Source organism: Phocoena sinus, chromosome 1, assembly GCF_008692025.1.
Source record: "Phocoena sinus isolate mPhoSin1 chromosome 1, mPhoSin1.pri, whole genome shotgun sequence".
NCBI classification, from domain to species: domain Eukaryota; kingdom Metazoa; phylum Chordata; class Mammalia; order Artiodactyla; family Phocoenidae; genus Phocoena; species Phocoena sinus.
Genome location: NC_045763.1, coordinates 152,544,288 through 152,570,993, shown reverse-complemented (window position 1 = coordinate 152,570,993; position 26,706 = coordinate 152,544,288). Strand labels below are relative to the sequence as shown.

Below are 26,706 nucleotides of genomic sequence, written 5' to 3'. Positions count from 1 at the left end.
AGAGACACCAGAGGTGCATTTGCACAGAGGAAAGGCCGTGTGAGGACACTGCAAGAAGGCAGCCATTTGGAAGCCAAGGAGAGAGACCTTAGGAGAAACCAACCCTGCCGGCACCTTGATCTTGGACTGCCAGCTTCCAAAACTGTGAGACAGTGAATTTCCAGTCTGTGGTATTTTGTAATGGCAGTGCTAGCTGATGAACACAGGTACAGTGGATAGGGGGAGGAGAGCAAGGGTGCTGGATAAACATCCAGGAAATGCCCACTAGGTTCTCTGTGTGCTTGACAGCCTCAAGGAGTTCACTGGGGAGACAACAATCTACACCAAGACCTAGCACTCATTACAGCGAGTATATCCCAGAATTCTCTGAGAGCAAGGAGGATGAGGACTGCATCCAGCCTTGGTGGGATAGGGTGTTCCAGGGAAACCAAGGAAGGCTTCCCAGAGGTGGTGTCACCTGCGCTGAGCCTGAAAGATAACAGAAAGTTGAGTGAAAGAGCAGAAAAAGGCAGACTAGGAAAAGAGAGTAATTTATGTAAAGGTAGTGTGAAAATAAATGCCACCCAAATGAGAACAAGTAGAGGCTATTTGGAGTGAGCTATAGCAAGGGAGTCAGCCACCATCAATTGCTTTGGCAGAGACTTAAAGGCAGAGAGGGGAGAGGACAGGTTTTTAGTGAAAGAAAGGGAAGACTTCCTGTATGCTCAGACTGACGTGGGCACCTGGAGGCGGGCTAAGTAGAAGCAGGCATCCCATGTGATTGGTCTGAGAAGCATATTTGTCTTTCCCCGGTTGGTCTTGAGTTGGAAATACTGGTTAAAAGTATCTGAAAGCCTGTAGTCACTGCCCGAGTCCTGACCACTCTGGGCTGTCTGCTGCAGAGGCTGTGGGCCAGGCTCCTGCTGTCGTAGATGGTGTGGCCGTCGTCTGTGCGGTGCTCTCTCAGTGGGTGGATGAGCGAGCAAGGACTATTCATGGAGCTAGGAATAATTCAGTATAACTGGGGGTGAGTGGAGGAGCGGCGGATGAGACGGGGCAGGTACGCAAGGGCCTGATCAGGGAGGGCTTTCGAAGCACGTTTTATTTTAAGAGAGACATAAAGGACAGAAGCAGCTGGGGTGGGGATGGACACAGGTTGACCAGGGGTGTCAGGGATTGTGAGGCTGTCCCGAGAAGGCACCCCAGGCCTCAGTGAGGAGATGCTAGCCACGGGAAGCCAGACGGTTTCCAGTGCAGTGCTGCGGCCCCAGCCTGGTGTGCTGTTCCTCACGCCTGCACCTGGCTGTTGCACTCACGTGTTTTTGCCACGGGGCGCAGGGTTTCTGCATTTGGGAAGTTAGGCTGTTGCACAGGGGTTTTCAGTTCTTTGTTTTACTAACAGAATCCTTTCTTGAAACAAAACCTTATGCAAAAGCCCAGTGTAAAAGAAGGACTGTGAAGCAGCTAGCCACCCACCCTCCCCCTCGGAGAGGGCCTGAGGCACTTCCAAAGAAGCCACCCAGCTTCTCTGGACCCATCGTAAACACCCAGCACTAAAAGATTTTTGCAGAATTTTTCAGCTCTGCCCTCACCACCGGGAATAAAACTTTGTGTGATGAAGTTTCTGGGTTTGGAAGCTGAGGGGCTGGCCTTGCCCCAGAGGATACAGCGCCTCCTACAAGGTCTCCCTGCTTCCAGTGTTGTCGATCTACATTCCACCCTCCACACAGCAGAGTGGTCTTTACAAACAAATCTTATCGGGTCGATTCACCACTTAGAACCCTACAATAGTTTCCTGACATGCTTAGAATATATTTTAATTCCTTACTTTGGCCTTCAGCCCTCTGGGAGTATACTCTTGTCTCCCTCTCCGACTATGACTTGTTCTGTTCCCCACGTACCCTCCAAGCTTCAGTCACACCGGCTTCTTTCAGTTTCTTGCATGTCCCCATCTGCTTCCTGCCACTGGGCCTTTGCACAGGCAGTTCTATCTGCCTGGAATGCTTTTCTGACCCATCTTTACAAGGTTGGCTCCTTATTGCCGTTTATATCTTGGTCAAATGTCACATTTTTACAGAGGCCTTCCTTGACCATTCACTTTCTTTTATCACATCACCATCACTGTAGTTTCTTTTTTCTTTTTTTTAATAGACTTCATTTTTTAGAGCACTTTTAGATTCACAGCAAAATTGAGCAGAGGGTACATAGAGTTCCCATATGCCTCCTGCCCCCACACGTGCACAGCCACCCCTGTGTCATCACCATTCCCACCAGAGTGGTACATTTGTTACAACTGATGAACCTACATTGACACATCGTCATCACCCAAAGTCCACAGTTTGCAATAGGGTTTACTCCTGGTATTGGACATTCTATGAGTTTTGACAAATTATAATGATACCATTAGAGTATCATACAGAGTAGTTTCATTGCCCTAAAAATCTTCTGTGCTCCACCTATTCATCCCTCCTTCCCTCCAACCCCTGATCTTTTTATTGTCTCCATAGTTTTGCCTTTTCCAGAATGTTCCATAGTTAGAATCATACAGTAGGTAGATTTTTCAGATTGGTTTCTTTCACTTGCTAACAGGCATTTAAGTTTCTTCCATGTCTTTTCAAGGCTTGATAGCTCATTTCCTTTTAGTGCTAAAAAAAATATTCCATTGTCTGGATGGACCAGTTTATTTATCTGTTCACCTACTGAAGGACAACTTGGGTGCTTCCAAATTTGGCAATTATGGAAAAGGCTGCTGTAAACGTTGTGTGCAGGTCAGATTGTGTTTCCTTCTTTGCACTTACTGCTGCCTGATTTTGTTGTTGTTGTTGCTGTTCAACGTTTATTTCCTGTCTTCCCCACTGAGACGTAGACTCTGCAAGAGTAGAGAAAGCGCAGCTCTTGTCCCTGTATATTCTCTAGACTGGCGCCTGCCACCAGGTCCGGTAAGTGAACGAATGGCCGGCTGACTGCTGGCCAAAAGTCCAAGGCGGGTTCTGCTGCAGGGGCCGTGGTGCTGCCGACTGAGGCGTGTCTCCGTGCAAGCCTGTCTTTTCTCCCCATCACTTCAGATGTGTTGTGAACACCGGTGCAGCTTGCTCAGAATGGGGCTGCGGGAATGCGGGGAGCTCCTGACGGCAACAGCTTGTGGGAGCTGTGGGCCTCTCATCCATCTGCCAGGGACAGCTTGTGGAATCAACACCAGGGGCCCCCCAATCTGGGGAAAGAAAGCAAACCAGGACCCAGAAGAAAGGAAAAATAGAAAAGCACCCTGATTGCGGTTGGATAAGTAGTATTGCTCCTTGGAGCTGTTGCTGGTAGTGTCCTGGAGGTAGTTCAAAGCCCGATGGATAGCACTAGCTAACATTTCTTGAGCTTGTGCCCCCATGCTTTGTTAAGTGTTTTATATAGGATTTGAGGTATCAAGTCACAGTGGCAGCTCTCTGGAATAGGTGCTTCTATTATATGCATTTTTCAGATGAGAAATACAAAGCTCCAAAGTTTCAGTACTTGCCCGTGATCCCCCCCTTGTAAGCGGGGAGCGGCTTCAAACCCAGGTGGTTTTGCTGCATGGCCAATGTTCTTGAACTCACCCGAGAGAGACTGTCATGTCTGCTGTCCCCTCACCAGTGGCTGATCATCACTCAACTCACGTGCGCTTTCCTGGGCCCCATCTTAGATATTTTGAATTCAGATCTCCCACAGGGCTTGCAAATTTAAAGTCCTTGAGTTCAAGAAGGACTAAGTGTGTGAAGCACCCCCATGTAAGATAACAGAGGTTCTAAGGGCATTCAAATTTTAAAAAATGTTTTAATCTGCAGGCTTGATTTGACACCCTACCTAGAAGTTTGAGGGTCCAAGGATTTGTGTATTTAAAGAGTACCCAGGGGGGCTTCCCTGGTGGCGCAGCGGTTGAGAGTCCGCCTGCCGATGCAGGGGACGTGGGTTTGTGCCCCGGTCCGGGAAGATCCCACATGCCGCGGAGCGGCTGGGCCCGTGAGCCATGGCCGCTGAGCCTGCGCGTCCGAAGCCTGTGCTCCGCAACGGGAGAGGCCACGACAGTGAGAGGCCCGCGTACCGCAAAAAAAATAAAATAAAATAAAGAGTACCCAGGTAATCCTGATCAGCATCCAGTTTCCCTCCTGTGGGGGCACATTGTCAGGGACACACCTGACCAAATGCCATATGGATTCTTTATAAAAAGCAGTGAGCTCAGCACATCACATGCAGAACACTTCATATTCAGTTGACTCTATTCTCTTTTTCCTTTTCTTTCTTCTTCTTCTTCTCTTTTTTTTGGCTTTTCTTTCCACACAGTGGATTGGGGTGCGGGCATCCCAGATACACAAGAATTGAATTAATCATATTCCCTAGTTCACAGTACACCACCAGTCCACACAAGATTTCTCTTTTGGTTTTATTTATTTTTGTTCTTTTCCTCACTCCCCATGCAATGGGCCCCCCTTCAATGTATTTTATAGCCTTACGGTTCACCTCTTACCTGTTTGATTCGATATAAAAGGATCCTTCAGGTACATCATAGTGGTAGTGTGTGTGGGTGGTGTGTTTCATTTTCATGAATGGTTTTGTACGATGGCTGTGGATTATTCTTCCTTGCGTCTCAGAGAAGCATCTGCCTCTCTGGAGCTTCCTCCCATTTGATCCTTCTTTTGCCCCCATGGAGCTAAACAGAAAAATTCCACGCCCTCTTCCGACTTTCCAAGACAGTCATCACCACCCCCTCTTCTGCAGCCTCTATCTGCCCTCTCAAGGATATGGGATCTTCCTTATTCCTCCACGGGATGCTCCACAGTTAGATAGCATTTCCCTTGAAGAGCCCTGACGACTCCACCCCCAAGCCCCGCCCCTGGCCGGATGGTCTGCTTCTCCTCTCCCAGCGATAACCTGCAATTTGTTTATTCATTTATTCTTTGATGGACATTTGGGCTCGTTCCACCTCTCAGCTATTGTGAATGATGCTGCTATGAACATGTGTGTACATGTACTTGTTTGAGTCCCTGTTTTTAATTCTTTAGGACATACACCTAAGAGCAGAAATACGGGCTCATATGGTAATTCTTTGCTTAATTTTTTGAGGTACTGCCAAACTATACATTTCCTTTTTTAAGTTGCAACTTTGCTTAGGACCTGTCATGCATATTGAGAGACAGGGAAATAGGATGGAAAAACCCTGAGCTAGGAATCAGGAGACCTGGGTTCTTTTCCTAGCTTTGCCACTAACCTGCACAGTGACCCTGAGCACATCACTTCCCCTTTCTCCGCTCTTGTTTCCTCATCTGAGAAGTAAGGGGATTGCATAAAGCTACATGTTCTTTAAATTATCTTCCTTTTTAAAGATTTTATTGGAAAAACTGGATTCCAGGAGAAGAGAGAGAGAGAATTGTCAAACAGCTAAACGTGATTATTTCTCTGTTCTTTTCCTGCTGTGTTTTTAAATTGTGAGTTAAAGACACCCCAAATAATTGGACTTTCTTCTTGCCAGTGTGTATCTAGTTAGTGAATAGCTTCTGGCTTCCCGTTTCCATCAAGATTCCCAGAATAAGATATCCTTCTCTTTCCCATCACTTCCTACCACTTGGCAGCTCCTGAACAAAACATGGCGGTCATGGAGCCAAGACTGGAGCCATCCCCACTGTCCTCCTGGAAGGAAAGCTGAACCTCCCCCCCGGTGCTGGTTCCCTCAGCACTAAGGTTTCAATTGGATAACCTGAGTCTAGTCTTTGGAAACGCAGGAGCCATGGAGAGGCATTAGCAGACTCTTTTTGAGACAGTGTGAGGATCATCTTAGGAGAAAGAACCAAAGACCTGCTGTGATGCCTTCCAGCCAGACAGTCCCCCCCCTTGGGAGATTTTCTACTTTCTTAACTCTCTTACAGCTGGATGGTTCCCTGGCCAGAGAGCAGTGCCTGTGTAGGGAGGGAATTTTGTCCTCCACTGATTGGAAGCCTTCGCAGTTTGCTGCCCAGGTCCAGAGCCTGTGTTCTCCTGCGCCGCCTGGTGGTTTTGTGGGGAAACAGGTTTAAAACATGTGATCCAAGTGGTTTATTATTTTATTTGCTCATTTTTCATCCATCCATCACATGGTTTTGAGTGCCTGCTGTGTTTTAGGCACTATGCTATATTCCAGGAATAACAAGACGAGGCACCTTCCCTTACAGTACCTTCCTTTCTATAGGGGGTACAGACTAGTGACTTTTAGAGTACTTTTAGAATACAAAGTGACAAGTGCTATAATAGGGGGTCATGAGTGGTGTTCAGGAGCGCAGACAAGGGGGCACATAAGTCATACTTAGCATAGCCTAATGAGAGAAGGCAGGTGCAAAGAGTGTTCTAGACAGAAGTTAATCTGTGCAGAAGTCAGCACAACAGAGCATTATGCACTGAAAGACCTGGTAGAAGACCCATGTTGGCCGGAACACAGAACACAAGGGGATGGTGATGAGAAATGACCTTGCGGACGGGGCTGCATCATGCAGGGCTTCTGAGCCATTTCACGGGCTTCAGCTTCCACTTTGGAGCAGCAGTGAGCTAGTGAATTTGACGAGGGGAGTGGCATATTTATACTTGCATTTGAGGAGTAAGCACTCTGGTTGTGGATGGAGAATGAACCAGAGAGGCAAGAGTAGAAGTGGGGAGAGACCACTTAGGAAGCTGTTGCAGTAATTGGCGTGAAACAGTGGTGCCCAAAACCAAGGAGGAAGCAATGGGAAAGGAGACCAGCAGATGGAGTCCAGAAATACACATGAGGTTGGAGGCTGGTATTGGGCCCAGCTTCCAGGAAAGAAATTGCTGAAATCTGAATCAGCATCCTCTAGTTTGCTCACATCCCGGCACAGGGCATGCCTTACACCCTCAGTCTGGAAAGCTGCGAGACGGTGGGGCTGTACAGGTGATAGAGGCTTCGTTTTGCTGCCAAATTGTTTTAAACAATGTGTCCATTTGCTAGACGGCTGTTGGTCCAGCAAAGCTGGAGGAATTGTGGGGAAACTGCCTCCCACTGTCCTCTTTGCTTTCTTTGGCCCCATGGTAGGTAGAACAGCAAAACGGACCAGTTTTTACAAATCGGTTTTTCCGAGCCTCGGGCAGTTTTATAGCTCAGTATCTGAGCCTCAGCTTAGGCCATGCTTGCTCTTCTCTCTCAGGACAAGGGGAAAAGGGTTTGTCTCTCAAGGACCTGTTCCAGGCTCCTTGGACAGCCATTTTTAATCCTTACCCCTGTAAGCCCTGGATTGATGTCTGGTGCTTGAGGACGTGACATCGTGCTGTCATAAATGTTGCTTATTCTACCAACCTTCCTGGAGCCTCCTGTCCCGGGCCCTCATCTCAGCACTGCCTTTATCTCTTAAGGGACAACATCAGGGACCACCGCCAAATATTTAGCTGCACAAAGTATTAGCAGAAATCATTCATTTACAAAAAGTCTTTGGGGCAACCAAGTTTTCACTTAACAAACTTCTGGCCCACAGTGCGCTCCCCTCCCCCTCTCTCTGGGTCAAAGGACAGCACTGTGATCTTGTCTCTGTGCTGCTACCCCAGACACACTCGGCCTCGGGTCCACTCATCACACGTGGTTCATAGAGGCTGCGAGATTGGCGCATTTCCTGCTGGCTCAGTGCATGGCACCTTCTAGGTGCTGGACCTAGGAGCCAGTGTTTGTTTTCATGACTGTTCTATGCCGAGTTGCCCTTCCTTCTAGAATACTGGTTCTCAACAGGGGGTGGTTTTGCCCTCCAGGGGACAGTTGTCAATGTCTAGAGACGTTTTTTTTGATTGGAGGCAGGAGTGAGCTCTACTGGCATCTAGTGGGTAGAGGCCAGGGATGCTGCTCAACATGCTATAATACCCAAGACAGTTCCCCACACAAAGAATCACTGGGTCCCCAAAGTCAACAGTGCAAGGTTAAGAAACCCTGTATTAGAACATAGGCCTATAACCAAGGGGACCCTTGAGTCCTCGAGGCCCTGTAGGATTGCTGGAGCAAACCAGGAGTTCAAGAAAAACTCACCTGTCATCACATTTCTTTCCACAGCTGAGCTCTGTCCGGGAGGCCCAGTTACAGCGGCTGGAGGCTGTGGGCCAGGGAGCAGGGAGCGAGGCCCAGTGCTCAGGATGGCCAGGCAGCAGCCACCGCCCTGGGTCCACACAGCCTTCCTCTTCTGCCTGCTCAGCCTCAGCGGGGCCATCGAGATTCCTATGGATCGTGAGTCCTGCGCTGTCCTCTTTTATTCTCCTGATTTGTGGCAGAGGAATTGGAGGGTAGGGAAGGTCAGGGGAGAGTGAAGACCATTCAAAGAAGTTTGGGGATGGGGAAGCAGTGGCTTCTGGATTCAGAGCTGGGTTTCCCTCCAAAGAATCGATGCAGGTAGCCTCATAGTTGGGGACCTGAGACCTTGAGTCGCAGTGCCGTCTCTCAGGACCATGGCTGCGAGGATGGCTGCCTGGAGCCTGCTGAGTGGGACCAGAGCCGGCAGAGTTTGGAAGTCGGAGTGTCACTGGGAAGTTCTTCCCTCCACACCCCTCCCTCGGCCCTCCGTCGTCTTGACTTACCTATCGAAGTGGAGTTTCCAGGGGCCGAGCGTGGTGGACAGCTCTTATTTGCCTTTCTCATATGTCCAGGTCCTCTTGGCTGAAGTGATGAGGAGGACAGATGGCCTGGGAGGGTTGAGAAGGAGATTACTTTTGCAAAAGACTGTGGCTAAATGAGACATTAAAATAGAGCCCCATTATAATGTCACCGTGGGAGAACCAGGCATGGATTCCTTCTGTTTCTTTTCAACTTTCCCATGGTAAAGTTGAAAAGTAAAATCCATGGCATCTGTTCACCATGGTGGGGGAATTATTCGGCCATCAGGATCGTAAAGTAAAGCTTAAAATGCTGATCTAACAGCCATGTCTCCAGCAACCGTATCTGGTGTTGCATTCGTAAATGGCCCATTGACTGGCAGCCATGCTCCTTGGCTCTGCATTTAGCTGTGTACCACCTTTGCCACAATTCTGACACTTCTGCCAGAAAGTCTTGGCATCCCAGTGCTATGATGTAGACATACCACCTCTGTCCCCTGTTCCCTGCTTCTAGGAATAGATGGGGCCCACGTGATGCCAGCGATGACTTGGGCTATCTCCAGGTGACAGGTGTCTGGGGAGGGGTGAGAGAGTGATATAGCCTCCAAGAAGTCCCCACTGAGCTCTCCAAAACCAGCCCCTGGGGCCTGGAATTAGCACAGCTTGGAGAAGAGTTGCAGGTATCTCTGCTCCCCGTCCCCGACTTCGCCAGTAATAGTTGCTCAGAGCAGTGGGTGCTTCTGGACGGAGAAGGCCAGGAGAAACTCTTAAGTTGGACCCTGAGTAAGATGGACAAGGTCCCTACTGCCCTCCCTATGGCCCCAGCGTGTGTATGTGCGTACTTGTGTACGTGTGTGTGTGTGTGTGTGTGTGCGCGCACTCGCACGCACGCACTTAGGGAGGGAGGGAGAGGGGAGTTGTAAAGGGGACTGTTCCCATGGAGACCATCTGCACTGCTGGCTCAAGGATAGTTTCTCATTAACAGTCCCAGGCAGACAGTCTAATAACAAGCATGATAAGGCCTCGTCCTTGGAGAGGAGAGGGGCTGCAGAGGAAATTGCGTTATGAAGGAAGTGGTGAAGGCTCATTCCTCTTCTGCCGCTTCTCCTCACTCACTCACCTGCCACTTCGATCCCCGGGGCTGGTGGGTGAGGGGTTCCTGCAAGGTGAACCTGTAAACAGATGGCTTTGATGTCTGTGTTAGGAATCTGGAGTCCTAAAGCTCAGCCGTGCCCCGGGCAGGACCCCCGCAGTCAGTCTCTCCAGAGCACCACCTGTGGGCCAGAGAGCTGCCAGGACCCTGAGGAGGGTCTGCAGGACCCCTTCCCATGTGTTCACGGGAACTCAGGTCCCTACTTGCTCAAGGTCACACAGCAAACGGGTGATGGACTCATGGAAAGAACCCAGGCCTCTTGGATCCCCGGTCTGGCACGACATGCCACACCCCTACCTCTGGTAATCTGCCCCCTTTTAGCTCCTCTTGGAGCCCCCATTATTCTCCCTGGAACAGCAGCTGCCGTGTGCTTAATAGAGAGCCAAGAGCTTTCCAGGCATCATCTCCCATGATTGTCACAGCGAATCCATGAAGTAGGTATTATCCTTAGCTGACAGGTTAGACATCTGAGGAGCAGAGAGACAAAGCTGTTTTCTCCTGCTCATAGTGGCGGGGCCAGTGTTCCTCTGAATGAAGAGGCGAGTCCTTCTGCAAAGCCACTCCCAGTGCCCTGGGCTGTGCACTCCTGCTGCCGCTGCTGGAGCCTGCCTCATACCTACTTGTGCCTCCCTGGTTGCTGCAGGCACAGTGGCCGTGGCGACGTCTCCAGACTGAGTCTACAGAAGCTGAATGCAAGGCGAGAGTGAGGCAAGCCCTTCAGAGAATACCCAGTTGCCATGAGAAGAAGTCCTCTTCAGTCAGGATTTTCCCTCCCCCTGGGCCCAGGATAGACGCCCCCCAGATTATCTGAGCCCATCCTTCCATCTCACCCTGGGCTGAGCCCCAGTGGAATGGGCTGGGGAAAGATCGGGCTTTCTCCCCTCCACCCCCAGCTTTATTGAGATATTATTGACATATATGTCGATTTAAGGTGTACAGCTCGATGATTTGATGCACATATACAGTAGGAAATGGTCACCAGAATAGGGTGAGTTAACACATCCATCTCCTCACATAATTACCTTTTTGTGTGTGTGGTGATAACTTTGAAGATCTCTCATAACAATTTACAAGTATATAGTACAGTACAGTTAATTATAGTTGCCATGCTGTACATGAGATCCTCAGAACTTATCCATCTTGTAGCTGAAAGTTTGTGCCCTTTGGCCAGCATCCCCCTACTTCCCCCACCCCCGGCCCCTGGCAACCACCATCCTACTCCCTATTTCTTTCAGTTTGACTGTTTTAGATTCTACATATAAGTGAGAACACACAGCATTCGTCTTTCTCTGTCTGACTTATTTTCACTTAGCGTATAATGACCTCAGGGTCCATCCATGTTGTTGCAAAAAGGAGAGGTACCTGCACCCCCATGTTCATGCAGCATTGTTCACAATAGCCAACGGGAACCACCTCAGATCAGGCACTCGTAACTTTCTCTGTGTGTTGGCTGGAAGGGACTGAGGGGCTCAGGCCAGAGGCTCCCCGGCCCAGCGTGCCCTCCACTCGCTTCCCCTTTGCGAGGGCGTCGTCTGTGCCTTAAGGACCAGGGCGCTGCTCCTGCCCTGGGGAGCTTGGGTGCAGCAGGCTTCCTGGAACGGACCCCCGGGCCGAGGCACAATCCTTCATTGAACACTCGGCCTCCCGTTCCCACTGCTCTGCCAGCCGAGTCACATGTACCCCAACTCTCACCACCCCGAGCAGAACAGCATGACCTTTGGAAAAAGCAAAGGGTTGCCCCGTCCACCGGAGTGATTTTGCCAGAAAAGTGAGTCTGCTGGCAGCTTGCCCCTCCGTCTCCCTCCCCACATCAAAGAACTCGGCGTTTTTCTCCTAGGAACCCACAGAGGAGGGCCCTGGGGTAGGAGAAACACTTCCTCCTCACTGTCATCCCGGGCAGTGAGGCTGCAGGACACCTCAGCAAAGCACACACACACATACACACACACTCCATTCTCCAAGGGATGACTGCTTTGGTGGTAGATATCAGAGCCAGGGAAAGAAAAGTGGTTCATGAATAAAGAAACCTTGCAGACTGGGCAGGCATCTGCCTCACCCCCTGCAGAGACCATTGGAAGACTTTTCCTCCCCCTTGGAAGTCAAAAGAGCAAATTCATTCTCCACTTGACATCGTCATCCAGCAACTTCCATAGAAGGAGAGAGGGCAAGTGGTGTGACACGGGGGGCAAGGGCGTTCCCAGGTCTAGATGGGTCGCCTTTGTCCCTAGGCAGGCTGTCCTCGCTGTCTTCTCCCTGTGGCAGCATGTCCTCTGGGTTGATTGTGTCCCTGTAATAAACCCCTTGGTAGCACCATGGTGGCTGCACATGTCATTACCTCTTTAGGCAAGTAGTTTCTCAGGAGGCCCCCGGCCTGACTTCAGTGTGGGGCTGGGGACAGCACCCTGAGCGTCTCCCCTCCCCCAAGCTCTGTCCAAAGTGTCAAGGAGAACGGAGTGCCGAGACCCTACCAGACTAGCTCATCTCTCCGGCCAAGGATGGATTTGCAAAAAGAGCTCTCGACTAGCAGTGGGAGAGCTGATTCTCATTCCTATTCTGCAGCAAACTCCCTATGTGACCTTAACTGAGTGACTTCCCTTCCAAGAACCTGAGATTCCCTGGGCAACGTCTAGGGCTGTTTCCATTGAACTGGCCTTTATATAAAAGAGGCTGGAAGCCCACGTGGGCAAAGCAGATCCTTTGTCAGGCTTTCCATCCAGGGTGAGGCCAGAGTCCTCAAATGGATAGGAGGACCCAAGAGACGTCAACTGTGTCTTGAGTTGAAGAACCCAGGGGTCTGGGCTGGTTGTCAAAGGAGTAGGTCACGTGTCAGCCCTGCTGCTCCGGACAATGGTCCCTTACCCCCAGCTCCCCCTCCCAGCCCAGCCCCACTGATTTTCCAGAATTACCTTTCTTGGGCCGTGGCAGGGAAATCATAGATGGGTGAAGATGCTGCAGTGGGGTGCTCCACAGAGCCTGTGTTCAGAAACCACAGATTTCTGCTGTTCCCCTGGACTTTTCTTTTCCTTTTTGTTTCCTGCCAGGGCTGCCCCAGGCACATGGTAAAGCAGACAAAATTTCTCTTCAGTGCCCGAACAGGCCACACAACCCTGGCCCAATGAAAGAATTGTTTTGAACCTCTCCATAAGCCTTACTCTCAACACTTTCACTTCCTGATAGCATGTGTAGCAGGGCCCTCATCCCTGCTACCCTCCGTCTCCCCTCTCTGTCTCCCTTCTCTCTCCTGTGGCTCCTGTTGCATCTCTTAGTCCCGTCTTAACTCTGCCTTCTCCAGGCCGCCCCCTCTCTGAGCCCCTAAACTCCCCTTGCATAGCTCGCTGCGGTCAAGTCAGAAAGCTTTGAGGTCACCGTGGCTCAGCCTTCCGCCAGGAAGCGATCACTCAGAAAAGGTCAGCTCACAACACCGGCAGTGTCTGACATCCCCACCAGCGTGAAATAAGAATGACATAAAGTAACATAATCGTGTAATAATATATTGTATAATTGTAAGGGGAAGAGTTATAGCAACACATGTTCTCTTTTCTGCAGACAAATTTTAACCAAGCCCTTCTCCCCCGCAAGAGTATACCCTCTAAAACCTCTGAAACCTTGCTATTCAAAGTGTGGTCCACAGACCACCAGCACCGGCATCACCTGGCTGCTTGTCAAAAAGGCAGAAGCTCAGACCCCGCCCAGACCTACTGAGTCAGAACCTGCATTTTAACCAGACCCCCCTGGAAGGTGATTCTCATGCTTCTCAAAGTGTGAGAAGCCCGAACCCCAAACATACGCACACCTGTACATGAGCACATGCACATCTCAGGTGAGCGCTGGGGAAAGTTTGTGCCACCTGCCTCTTTACCCTGTTTGTAAAAAGCACAGAAAGGAGTGGTGGGCTCTGCTTCATCCCCAGAGTTTTTCAGAAGCAGAGTTTCCATAGAACAATGTACTTCTGCCATGAGCAGACGACGATAATTCATCCGTCCCTGGAGTTTTCCAAAGGACCATGAGGAGAGAAGGTGCTTTCAGGTGTGAAGGAGAAGAAGGTGTAGAGGGAGGAGTGAGGCCTGTGGACCTGGCTGGGCCCTCGGGCTTCCCCCTGTAGTGGTGGTTCAGATCCACTCCTTCCCTGGTGCCCCCAGCCTCACCCTTGCACCCTTGGCTAAGGAACCCGCTTTTCTCGGGGGCATCTGGAGATGACAGGCTGCATCTTCGGACCCCAGCCTCTTCTGAGCAACATTGCCACTCCTGATGGGAGACGTCCCTGGAGACGTCATCGTTTGGTCAGAAGGTGGTCATTCTGCTCAACTGCACAGTCTGGTCTCCTGGGGGAGGCATCACCTTCTCCGTGAAGCACTTGCCGGGTCCGTCCCCACCCCTGTTTGGCTATTCACGGAGCTCCACAGCTGGGAGGAGACAGCCCACACACTGCCTCCCCAGGCCCGCCTCGCCCTCTCCCTGTATGCTGGGGTGTGAGGCCACCTGGGCGATCAGTCGTGTCCGACCACAGATAACCGATAACCGTTGTCTTCTTTTCTCCCCCCTCACAATGCTAACCCATCGGGAACTAACAGCAAGCATTCAGAATGAGCGTAAGTCCCCTGGGTGCCCGTCTGCACTTGTGCCTCCGGGAGTTAGGAGGGCAGCAAGGAGGGGCGGGAAAAGGCCAGGGCGGAGATCCCTGGAGAACTTTGGAGTCCGGGACTGGGAATGAGAGGAGCTGGCTCTTTAGCTGCAGACAAGTAAGTCCCTGGGAGGGCTTCTGGGGACTTAAGCGTCTTTCAGCTCCAGCCTCACCACAGTTTGGCCAACTGTTGATCCTCCAGGGCTCAGAAGGTTCTGGAAATGGCCGCTAGGTTCTGGAAATCGAACAGCTTTTGGCTCCTTTATTCATTCAACAAACATTTGTCAAGAACTCTTGTACGCTAGGCATTGTACTAAGCACTGGAGTACAAGAATGAGTAAAACAAAAGCCTGGCCTTCAGTTTCTCACAACGATATTATGAGATCTTAAAGGGATTCTTCTTATGCTTGGTCCTTGACACACAGCCCCTTTCCTGCAGCCCCGTTTAAGGAGCTGGGTCTCTAGAATGGGGCACTGTTCACCCCCCACCCCCGCTTGCCTACTTGTCTGTGTGGCTCCGGAAGCTCTTCATTTCAGCCGTTCCCCAAGGGCAGGTCCCTGCAGCCCTGACTGCCCACTGTGTGTGCTGTTGCAGTGTCCCAGCCCCCAACCATCACCAAGCAGTCAGTGAAGGAGCACATCGTGGATCCCCGTGATAACATCTTGATTGAGTGTGAAGCAAAAGGGAACCCTGCCCCCAGGTGAGTGTACTGGCAGGTAGATCCAAGCTGGCTGGAGGGAAAGGGGCCTGCGAACAGGGCATTTAAACCGTCCCCTTCCCCCTGGGTCTGATGATAGTTGAAGCAGCTGAGAAATTAAAAATGTCCATTAGGCACCCACAAGGTAGAAGGTACAATCTGGATAGCCAGGAAATTGAGACGGTGAGGACGCTGGGGGCCAGGAAACTCAACTGGCTTAAGTTCACACCACAAAGCCAGGACTAGGTATTAAGTTTTCCGACTTCGAGTCAAGCATTCGTCCCACTGCCTGTGTTCCCAGCATCCACCCCACGCTTAGGTTATAGGAAGTTCACCTTCAAGCCAACTTGAGTCTTTCGTTCTGAGCTCGTCTCTGCTTATGTACGTACACAGCAGGATCACATGAGACGTCAGCAGACACGAGTTGCAAGCCTGCTGTACCGGGCTCTGTGTTAGATGTTCCTCACACTGTCTGTTCAACCACCTCACTGCCGCTTGGGGAACGACTCATGTCCTGGTGAAGAGGCAGTAAAGTGGAGGCACAGAGATGTGAAGTACCTAATCCCAGGCCTCTGACCGCCCAGGCCAGGTTCGTTTCTACCAAGTGATAGGCATCGGTGATAAGGATGCACTACGCGTCCACCATCTTCAAAACAGCATCCCCAGGCCGGAGCTCTCAGGAGCCTCATGCTGGATTCAGACCCAGACGTGACAGGCCCCCATGTAGAGTGTGTCTGTCAGCAGGAGAAATGAGACGAGTGGAGCCCACCTCAGGTGTGTGGCGTCCTGCTTCTGCCTCCCTCCCCGCTCTGCCTGAGATGGTCTGGCCCAGAGCTGTGAGCCCGGGAGCAAGCAGGGCCTCCCTTGCCCCTGACGGGAGAAGCAGGAGTCACCCTGAAAAGTCAGGCAGGGCACTGGTGACCTTGCTTCTGAGGTTTGGTCTTTCTTCCACGGTCCTTCGCAGGAACAATGACTCTGAGACACTGAGCGGCCACTACTGCTCCTGCTTCTTTTACTTAAGTCCTGGGCAGCTGCAGACACACGTCCCCCCGGGAGAAGCAGAGAGATGTTCTAGTCTCTCCACCCCGGGGCTCAGTTTTATTAAGGCTGCCCTTTCTTTCAAAATCGCTCCTCCCGAAATGTACAGCCACCGTTTTATAATCTGCATCCACTGAGCAGCGGCATAGGTAACCCGGGCCATTTCGATTATCAAGTAAAAGACAGGAGGAACAGGGCCGGCCCTCGCTGATGTGTTCCGGTCAGGGGGAATAGGAATTTGGGTTTGCATTCCTAGTCGGAGGTTGGGAGTGCTTGGGGGTGGAAGTAGCAGCTGACTCTGGATTTTAAAGACTCAAAATTGCTGCCTACCCCTCTAAAGAGCACAGTCCCCCAGGGGCTACTTGGTATCTATCACTTAGAGCCATGACTCCCAGCCTGGGTTGGGTAAAACTACTAATGTCAGGGACCTGCCCCAGGGGTTCACCTGGGTGGGACCCGGGTCCTGGCATTTTATCAGGCATTCTAGCAGGTCCTGCTACTCAGCCAGGGCTGGGACCCATTGGTCTGGAGGAACAGTTATGGGCCTGAGTCAGAGTCTAGGGCCCTGAGATTCTGACCTGGAGCTCAGAGCCTGGAGCCCAACCTGCTACTCTTCGCTGTCCCTGCCCACCCCCCTCCAACCCACCCCCTTCATTGTCCACAGCTTCCACTGGACTCGCAACAGTAGGTTCTTCAACATCGCCAAGGACCCCCGGGTGTCGATGAGGAGGAGGTCTGGTACCCTGGTGATCGACTTCCGCAGTGGCGGGCGGCCAGAGGAGTATGAGGGGGAATACCAGTGTTTTGCCCGCAACAAGTTTGGCACGGCCCTGTCCAATAGGATCCGCCTGCAGGTGTCCAGTGAGTGCATGGGGCGGGCCCAGGATGCCCTGGGTCAGTGGAGGGCAGGGCACGGAGGGTCATTCCAGAAGGGTTGCCCCACCCTTGTCCTGCAGGAACCTTGGTGCCCCACGTGTCCTGCTTGCTTTTCTGCCTCTGAGCAGGGGTTCATCTCCCCCAACTCAAAAAGATTCCTTGGAAAAGAAGTTTCCAAACCGGTCGTGAACAACTTCACTGGCCACTCCGGGCGCAGGGCGGGGAAGGAGAAGAGGCTTTAAGGACGTGCATCCATTCAGTCAGATGAAATAGGCCTCTCCCGCCTCTCAAGGGCTGCGCCTCGCTTGGACTCACAGGCCCCGTTCCTCTCTCATGCCTCCCATTTCCTCCTCTCTTTGCCCTCCTTGCGTGCCATCCTCTAACCCTGCTCCTTGCCCCAGGCTAGCCATCACCCTCATCACATCCTCCTTTGTCTGTTTCTCCCTAGAATCTCCTCTGTGGCCCAAGGAAAACCTAGACCCTGTCGTCGTTCAAGAAGGTGCTCCCTTGACGCTCCAGTGCAACCCCCCACCTGGACTTCCGTCCCCAGTCATCTTCTGGATGAGCAGCTGTAAGTCTTGGGGGCCTGGTGTTTTATTTCTCTTTTAACCTTAGGGAGTGTTAAATGGGGAGGGGTCTTCCCAAGGCTCGACGACCTAGACTTGTGAGAAGCAGATATAAGGTGGCCATGTGGCAGAGGACACTGGCTTTGCAGAGGGAGGTTGCTAGGGCTCACTTTTTAGCCTGGCTGCTGTTAGCTGTGTGATCTTGAACAAGCTGCTTAACATCTCTGGGCCTCAGTTTCCTCCTCTGGAAAAAATAGGCCTGCTAATCGTACTTATCTAATAGAATTATTGTAAGGATAAATGAGTTAATACATCCAAAGTGCTTAGAACAGGGCCAGACACACAATAAGTGCTCAGTGATATTTGTGAGGATTAAAAAGAGGAAGAGCAAAAGGAATGGGACGGAGGAGAAACTGGTTTTCAGTCGGCCAGTTGAACGCAGGTTGAAACCAAGCCTCCTCTTTCAGTCTTCGGTGCGTCTGGATTTATTCCGATTCACTCTTCTTGTAGGACAGAAGCGGGATTCAGGAATGAAACTTCTGATAAAGGAGTGATGGGGAGACAGGATGTTTGGAGTCGGGGACAGAGTACATCATTCAGAGCTTGTCCTGGCTCAGTTTTGGACAGAGGCTCACTTAACTGCTCTGGACCGATGTTTATTCCTGTGTTTTCAGTCAAATAAGAGGAGAGGGCATTATGAAGATGGATAGAAGACTGCTATCTATCTGAGCATCACCCTGGCTTCCTTCCTCCCTCCCTCCCTTCCTGAATACCTCCCATCCCCTCCTTCCCCTCCTCCTTCCCTATCTATCCATCCTTTCATCAATCTATAGATACTCCTCCCTGTCACCCATCATTCTCTCCATCCCTGAATTTCTTTTTTAATATTTATTTTATTTACTTGGCTGCGCCGGGTCTTAGTTTTGCGGCATGTGGGCTCTAGTTTCCTGACCAGGGATCGAACCTGGGTCCCCTGCACTGGGAGTGTGGAGTCCTAGCCACTGGACCACCAGGGAAGTCCCCATCTCTGAATTCCTATTAGCCTGCTTCCGAAAGAGGCTGCTTTCAATTGTTTTGCGAGGTGAGGATGGCTTTGTGCTCGATCATTGTCCCTGCCTTGCCTCATCACCGTGAGTATATGTGGGCGACAGGCTGGAGGGTTGGTTTGTTAGCTAACAGTTCAGACTCTCCTCTTATCCCCCGCCATCACACCAAGTTGTGTCCATGCTACCTCCTGAGCAAATCTCATGGCCCTCCTCTTTCCATCCTCTCTAGCATCTACCCAGCACAGGCCACCGTCGGCTTTTCCCTGGGTTAAAGTAATCATCTGTACCTGGCCTCCCCTGTCTTTCTAAAAATGTAAAACTGATTCATTCATGCTCAGAGTCCTTCATTGCCTCCTCATCACTTCCCATAAAGTCCAGACCCCTTTCCCTGGCACACAGCTCCTGACGTGGTCCCCTCTGACTCTCCAGCCCTCCCCCTACCCCCTGCCTCTCCCCACCCCCACTCCCCTGCTCAGGCTGTGGATTCTTAGCTTTAGCACACACTGTTCCTGCTGCTTAGAAACCACTTAGGTCCTTTCCCTTCTGCCTGGTAAATGTCATGCAGCCTTCCAGTGTCAGCTCAAACCCCAGAATGGACTGGGTGCTCCTTCTCTCAGCTCATCCCCTTCTCATCTGGGGCTTCCCACGCACCACACTGCATTGCATTTATCTGCTGTCTCTTCTACTAGACCGAAGGTGATTTGAGGGCAGGAACTGTCTTTCTTTTTTTTTTTTTTTTTTTTTGCGGCACGCGGGCCTCTCGCTGTCGTGGCCTCTCCCTTGCGGAGCACAGGCTCCGGACGCGCAGGCTCAGCGACCATGGCTCACGGGCCCAGCCGCTCCGCGGCACGTGGTATCTTCCCGGATCGGGGCACAAACCCGTGTCGCCTGCATCGGCAGGCGGACCCTCAACCACTGCGCCACCAGGGAAGCCCGGAACTGTCTTTCTTATCTCTCTGTCTTTCAGCAGTGCCTAGCACAGTGCCTGACGCCTACAGTAAATCTTTGATAAATGAATTGAAAAGCTCAGCAGCCCATCATTGGAAAGTTGGCATCATTAACCTTTAAGACATGCTTTAAGAAATGGTGACTTGATAAACAACAAGGTCCTACTGTATAGCACAGGGAACTATATTCAATACCTTATAATAACCTATAATGGAAAAAGAATCTGACAAAGTATTATATATATATAAATAAACGGAATCACTTTGCTGTATACCTGCAAGTAGCACAACATTGTAAAGCAAATAAATAAATAAAATAGAACCACTTTTCAAGAGAAAAAAAAAAAAGAAATGGTGACTTGAGAAACAATCATCAGGGATGAGAATGAGATACCTGTGAGTAGTCAGCCTTATTAAGTATATTTTTTTAAACCTAACAGCCTAGAAACCTGATCATTTGAGTTTACAGATGCAGTGCTTGAAAGAAACGTAGATTATGTTGTCAGCATTCTCAGCCACTCCTGTGATGTCATTAATTCTAAAAAGCACACATTTTCATATTTGAACATCTCTAAAATTGGAAGGTGCCCTAACGCTGTTGGTATGCATCATTGATTGGTATACCTCTTACAATTATAATCGGTGGTGCTTTTTTCTTTCTTGGGGATGAGTAGACGTTTAAAAAATAAAACAGGTGAACTTGACTCCCAGTTTGGGGAGCATCTGAAGGATTGTGTTTCCTCCCTCTGGCCTCGGAGCCAGTCAGATCTTTTGCGGCATGAATAGGAGATAGAAAAGCACGGTCACGGAGCATGAGCGTGGTGGGCAGGCAGGGCTGAATCGAAATCCTACTCCCCTCTCACTGCTTTCTCGCGACCCAGGTCATGTTAAATCCTCTGCTTTCTTATCCTTAAAATGGGAATAAGCCCTGCCTCAGAGTTGAAAGGATTAAATCAAATAATGTCAAGCTCCCAGCCCCCACCTGGCCCTCTGTAGGTGCTCAATTGCCAGAACTATGATGATTTTTGGTTTTTTGTTTTTGCGGTACGCGGGCCTCTCACCGTTGTGGCCTCTCCCGTTGCAGAGCACAGGCTCCGGACGCGCAGGCTCAGCGGCCATGACTCACGGGCCCAGCCGCTCCGCGGCATGTGGGATCTTCCCAGACCGGGGCACGAACCCGTGTCCCCTGCATCGGCAGGCGGACTCTCAACCACTGCGCCACCAGGGAAGCCCTATGATGATTTTTATTACTGTTATCGTTACTGCTAACCTCCCACTGTACCTCTGCTTCCTTATAGCCATGGAGCCCATCACCCAAGACAAGCGTGTGTCCCAGGGCCATAACGGAGACCTGTACTTCTCTAATGTGATGCTGCAGGACATGCAGACGGACTACAGCTGCAATGCCCGCTTCCACTTCACCCACACCATCCAGCAGAAGAACCCATTCAACCTCAAAGTCCTTACCAGTAAGTGCAGGCCCCTGCCCGGGGCTGGGAGCTGGGGGCTGGGGGCAGCAGCCCACTGAGCCCAAGCGGCCCCTGGCACCTGGGTCTGGGAAGAGCCTTGTCCCCAATCTTGACCTAGAAATCCTTGCAGCTCATTGTGCCTGAGTGACTTTAGCTGCTGTTCAGCCACATCTCTTGATTCTAAAATGAGCCTTGAGTTAAACTTGGTCCTACTCCACACCAGCACTTCTCAAATTTTGGTGGAATCAGAATCACCTGGCGGGCTTCCATGGTGGCGCAGTGGTTGAGAATCTGCCTGCCAACGCAGGGGACACGGGTTCGAGCCCTGGTCTGGGAAGATCCCACATGCCGCGGAGCAACTGGGCCCACAATTACTGAGCCTGCGCGTCTGGAGCCTGTGTTCCGCAACAACAGAGGCCGCGATAGTGAGAGGCCCGCGCACCGCGATGAAGAGTGGCCCCCGCTTGCCACAACTAGAGAAAGCCCTCGCACAGAAACGAAGACCCAACACAGCCATAAATAAATAAATAGTTAAAAAAAAAAAAAAAAGAATCACCTAGCAAACTTGGCACCCGTACCTAAGCCTAGCCCTCTCCTGCCCGGCAGTCCGGGGCCTCTTTGGTCTTCATTAGTTCTCCAGGTGTCTAGGGACACACCACAATTTGAGAAGTACTACTATAAGTGGTCATCCACCACGCTCTCATGCAGCCAGCTTGATTATTTCTAGTCCTTGTTTGGTTATCTTTATTTCTAGAATAAAGCAACAGTATGGAATATCCAAATTAGTGAGTACAGCAAAACGAATTGTGTTTGATTCCGTAATAAGTATATGCTGGACCATATGGAGTTGCTGTGTTTAAAAGTTGCAGGGTTATCTTTTAGTTTTATTTGTTTTCAGTTTTATTCCCTGATTCTGTTTGGCTGGTATCAGAGTGAATCAGCATTTCCTGACCCATTTTAGCATGGTGACCCTCCACCAGGAGAGAGAGAAGACAGTCAGGTCAGAGACACACTTTTTTTGCCAGGTGCCAGCCGGCCTGGAGCTTTGGCTGCAAAGTCCTCAGCCTGCTCAGGACACTGAAAGTGGCTGTGTTGGTTTATACCATGGATTTGTAACTTGCCTTCTGTAGAAAAGCCCCCCATAGACCTTCGTCTGTCTGACCCAGCTCTGAGTGTTGTTTTCAATGCCAGGGGCAGAGGCAGTCATGGGGGGAGGCCAGGCAGAGGGCCCCACGTGGGCAAGGGCGGTTACCGCAGGTCGAAGGAAAGAGGCTGAGCCTTGGCTTCCCGGAGCACCCCCCGGAAGTGGGTGGGTGGTTGACGACACCTCCTGGGTGGGCGCAGGCGGCGGGAGAGAGGCGCGGGTGAGCTCGCCCCTCGGTCAGGACAGGTGGGCTCTTCTCTCCCCACCAGTCCCTGCCGGTGATGGGAACCCCTGGTGCTGAGAGTCAGCCCTGCCCCACGCTCCGTCTCCACCGCAGCACGGAGGGGGACCCACAAGAAGCAGCGTCCCTTCCGTTCCCCTTCTCCTGTTGTGGTGCTTTTCTTTCTTCCTTTCTCTTCATGTTCTTCCCTTTTCTTTTTCACTTCCTTCTTCACTGTTTCGCCTCCCTCTTTCTTTCTCTCTTCTTTTCCCCTCTCATCTTTCTCTCTTTGAACCCTGTTTCACCCTCCTCTGATTCTCCCCTCTCCTGCCTGTACAGCTCCCCACACACTGCTCTGAGTTGCCCGTGCTCTGGTAGCCAACACGATGGCCAGCAACCCAGGGACAAGGCCCCCTTGTTCCTGGCAGGGTCGCCCAGCTCCGATCCACTTGCTACCTGTTCCCTGGTTTTCTTATTCCGGACCCAGGCCCAGAGAGGACCCCTGCAAAGAAAGTTGGGTTGTCTGAGGTGTCGCCTCAGTGCAGGGGCGATCGCCTGCCAGCTGGCTGAGCTGGGGAGGACAGTGTGGTCTGCCCAGGACCTCAGAGGGGCCTCCGGAGCCAGGACAGAGCAGGCAGCCTTGGGCAGTGGGAGAGACAGGAGTATGAAGAGCAAGATGCTCCCTGGATAGCCTTCAGTGCCATCACCTTGAAGTCTGCCTGCTGTTTGGGGACTGAGTCAAGTGACCACCTGCAGTCCTGAGCAGGGGCCCTCACTGTTACACGGGGTAGAAGCAGGGAGATAGAGGTGGGGAAGAGCCTTCCTCTGTGGAATTAAGCAGTTGGAGATTTCAACAACATTTACAAGTTGAACTTTCCAGAAACATCCTTTTCCCTACCAGAGGAGGTAAGGGATGTTTGTTTCTGCTTCATTTCTGGGTCCCCTACTCCACTGAAATCGCTTTCCCCCAAATGCTGAGAAACCCCCTGGGTGATGGGAACAGAACCCTGTAGCCTTCCTGGAGTTCTCCCAAGGGCAGCTTTGGCTGGGAGCAAGTTCTGGGCATCCGAGCCAGCCCAGAATTGGGCACAGTTGCTTAAAATAACTCAGTTGTGCTCTCTCTGCTTTCCTGCCTGGAAAGGACACAAGCTTCTTCTTGTACCTTCAGAACCAGGTCTGGGGGTGGGAGACAAAACAGACAAGTTGGGACAGCTTCAAAGACTGTTCTCACCAGGGTTTTCTTTCACAGTCTGCCCATTGGGGAAGAAATACATCTCATCACAGCCCAGTTTTTATTACCTGCATTAAAGGAAGAAGAGAAAGGGATCTAATACCAAATACTGGGCAATATAAAGTCATTTTAAAATTTTGTTTTGGGATGCAGTCAAAGACAAACAGTGAAGTCGGAGTAACAAAGAGATGCGTGTCCCACTTTGTCCACACCACACAGGCACCGGGTGCCTCCTGGGGACAAGAGGCAGCCGTGGTGTGGGAGGAGGGATGGCCCTGAGGCGGACGGTGGAGCGCTAACCCTGCTTCCTTCTAACGTCTGTCATCTCAGGGACCTTCTTAAAGGAGTCAGAAAGTCTCCCTAAATCTCTCAGATGTGCTCCAGAATCCACAAGCCAAGAGGTCAATCCTGAGCTTGGTCACTTCTGTTTCACCTGGTGGCACTGGGAGCACGAAGCAAGGGCCCTTTCACCTGTGTGTGCCCTGTCCTCCCCAGGAGGGGAACGTTACCACCCAAGGCCAGTCGCTGCCCCTCCCGCCCCTCTGCCACCCTGTCTCTTCTTTCCACCGCAGATCAGTTCCCCACCTTTAGCTCCAGATAAACCCAAGCCAACTTCCCAAACGCAGGCTAGGTCTTTTACAACGCGCTCCATTTTAAAGGATGGTTCTGAATAATGAAACTCCTTCTAGCAGGTGTTAAGCAAATTTGGGATGCAGTGCAATGCGGGTCCCAGAAAAGAGCTCGCGTTGCCTCCCTGGCATGAGTTGTAACAGGATTTGATCTGTCTTCAAATATGCAAATGTTCTGGCAGCACCTCTCCCCCCTCAGGCAGCTGGGCTCAGTCCAGGCTTCTCAGGGCCGTCTGCTTGGCTTCCAGTCGGCTGTTCCACTCCCCACCCCCTGTTGGTACTGTCAAAACTTGAACCCAGTAGCTGGAAGGGGACAGTGATAGGAGAATGAAAATCTACTTAAGGATGTTGGCATGATGGTGCCCTATTCCAGAATGCCTTTTTCACTGAGGATGAAATGCCCGAAGGTTTTAATTACGTAACGTTGGAGCCCACTGATGTTGTTCCTTAAGGAATGGCTTCATCCCAAGCTAGTCTAGAGAGCTCTGAACCTCCGTCTTAGTTAGCAGGCCTTTCCCTGTTCTAAGTGTAGATCTCACAGCTCGCACTCTCTCCCCTGTCCCAGGCTGCCTTTCTAATCCTAAAATCTGAACCTCAGCCTGGCCGTCCCCACCTCCCCGGACCACTCCTCACCTCCTCAGAAGGAGGCCATTCTGCCAGCAGACACATCTTGGAGACCAGGGCGGTGCCCACCTGGACAGGTTGGGGGGTGTTTGTTGCTGGTCAGCACGTGATTGCTGGACAATGCCAAGGGTCTCTCTGTCTCACTCTGTTGATGATCTGTTTCTCTCTGTCTTGTCCCCTCATTTACCTCCCACCCCTTGCAAGTTAACTTCTGCTCAGGTAGGGTTTTGCTCTTGCCCCAGGGCTCACTAACACTCCTTTCTCTTCAGCGACCCCAGGAGCTGGCCTGATCCAGAGTCCTGGGAACTGAGGATTTTGGTGGCAAAGAGTTGTTCCAATTGCTGTGGGATACCACTAATTCTTATCTCATTTGTTTGAAAACATAGTAGGACCAAGCAATTAAAGGTCAAGCCTAATTTCTTTATTAAAAAAGAAACATTATTGCCTTCTTTTGCAGGATTTAACCTTTTCTTCCCTCTCGGGGGCTGTTTTGTGTTGCTTGTTCTTCACCAAGCCCATTTCCTTTCCAAATATGCTGTGTGTTTCCTTTGCAAAAGACCACTGGTGCTCCCTGGTTGTTTTGTGGCTTTGCGTTTCTGTTGTTCTCTCCCGTTTATGCCTCCATGACCTCTCCGTGGTCCCTGTTTGCTCACCCTCTTTTGTTTATTGCAGACCACCCCTATAATGACTCGTCCTTAAGAAACCACCCTGACATGTACAGTGGTGAGTCGCCGTGGTAACCTTGGGAGTAACCTTGCCGGTCCTAACCCCAGTTTGCCTAACTTGACTGATACCATGCCATTAACTCACTCTGGGTACCGAGTCTGACAGTTGGCCAGGTCAGGATACCAAGGCGCCACCTCCAAAGCGCTGCTCACGGGGAGGAAGGTGGCCAGCGTGGGAGGGGAGGTGCGAACTCTTCGAATGTGCCAGCCTCCAGTCTGAGTTCTGGACAAGTTGGTCAAGCCAGGGTAGGACTTCAAAAGAGCTTCTTGGAGGGTTCAGTAGAAACTTAGGAATCAGTGGTGGATGGATGGAGAATACCTGAGGATAGGGAGTTCCCACAGTCAGGAGGAAAGGGGAGGTCTCGTTTCTATCAGTGGTTTAAAGAACACAGAAAGCTTTGTAGTGTGCGCTTAGCTAGCTCTTAAGTGTCTGGATATGAATTGCCTGCATTGGCCTCTAGCCTTAGTTACTGGGGGTACCATTTCACAGGTCCCATATCCCTTTAAAATCCATCTGGGAAATAGGTGGAAGAGTCTAGCTCTGAGTTCTCTTTCAAGGTAAGTAAAAAGAAGTTGGACCATCCACTGCAATCTATCACCTGGGCCTCTTCCCTGCTGTGGGAGTGCATGCAAATCCAATGCCCGTCCACCCACACATTTGCAAGTCATGGAACAATTTCCATGAGGCATATTTCTAACTCATCACACAACTGGTTGCTCAGGCTGATTAGTAGAGTAATTGGCTGTTTCCACACCTGAGCTACCCCCAACCATGGCTCAAGAATGTCTTGTTTTCCTTGAGCAGCCAGAGGAATCCTCATTTGCTGGCTCTGGAGAGGCAGCTGGCTCCCATCATCAGTTACGCCTCGGAAGCTGAGGCTGCAGGTCCCCGGGGGGTTCATTGTGGGCTCAAATAGATAGGAAGTGTCTGTATTGTGATGTGCTAATATAAACAATGATCGGTGTCTGGGCTGGGGGGGTGGGAAGAGGGAGTGAGAGCCAGCGAGAGTGGCAAAGGCTTTAACTTGGCACCGAGCAACCAGAGCCACATTGAGATCCTGCCAAAGAGATTTACTGCCCGAGGAAGCAGGGGACCTTTGTTGGATTCGGGGCATTGTTTGTTTTCAAAATAATGGGGCCAACCACCATTGTGTCAAGAGCCC

General features: G+C 51.1%; 1 protein-coding gene across 6 annotated transcripts in view; it reads left to right on the top strand.

Annotated features, from left to right (window-relative positions):
* Window positions 1–26,706, top strand: part of NFASC (neurofascin) — a 188,525-nt gene that overhangs the window by 105,057 nt on the left and 56,762 nt on the right. For 4 of the 6 annotated variants that reach the window (XM_032652104.1, XM_032652123.1, XM_032652094.1 and 1 more), the window contains 5 exons: window positions 8,024–8,194; window positions 14,926–15,031; window positions 16,731–16,927; window positions 17,391–17,513; window positions 20,800–20,970. In XM_032652104.1, coding sequence (XP_032507995.1) covers window positions 8,104–8,194; window positions 14,926–15,031; window positions 16,731–16,927; window positions 17,391–17,513; window positions 20,800–20,970 — 688 coding nt within the window. In that variant the 5' untranslated portion in view covers window positions 8,024–8,103. Of the gene's footprint in view, window positions 1–8,023; window positions 8,195–14,925; window positions 15,032–16,730; window positions 16,928–17,390; window positions 17,514–20,799; window positions 20,971–25,490; window positions 25,542–26,706 lie in introns of all 6 variants that reach the window. The other 2 variants (XM_032652073.1, XM_032652083.1) reach the window with 1 other exon arrangement.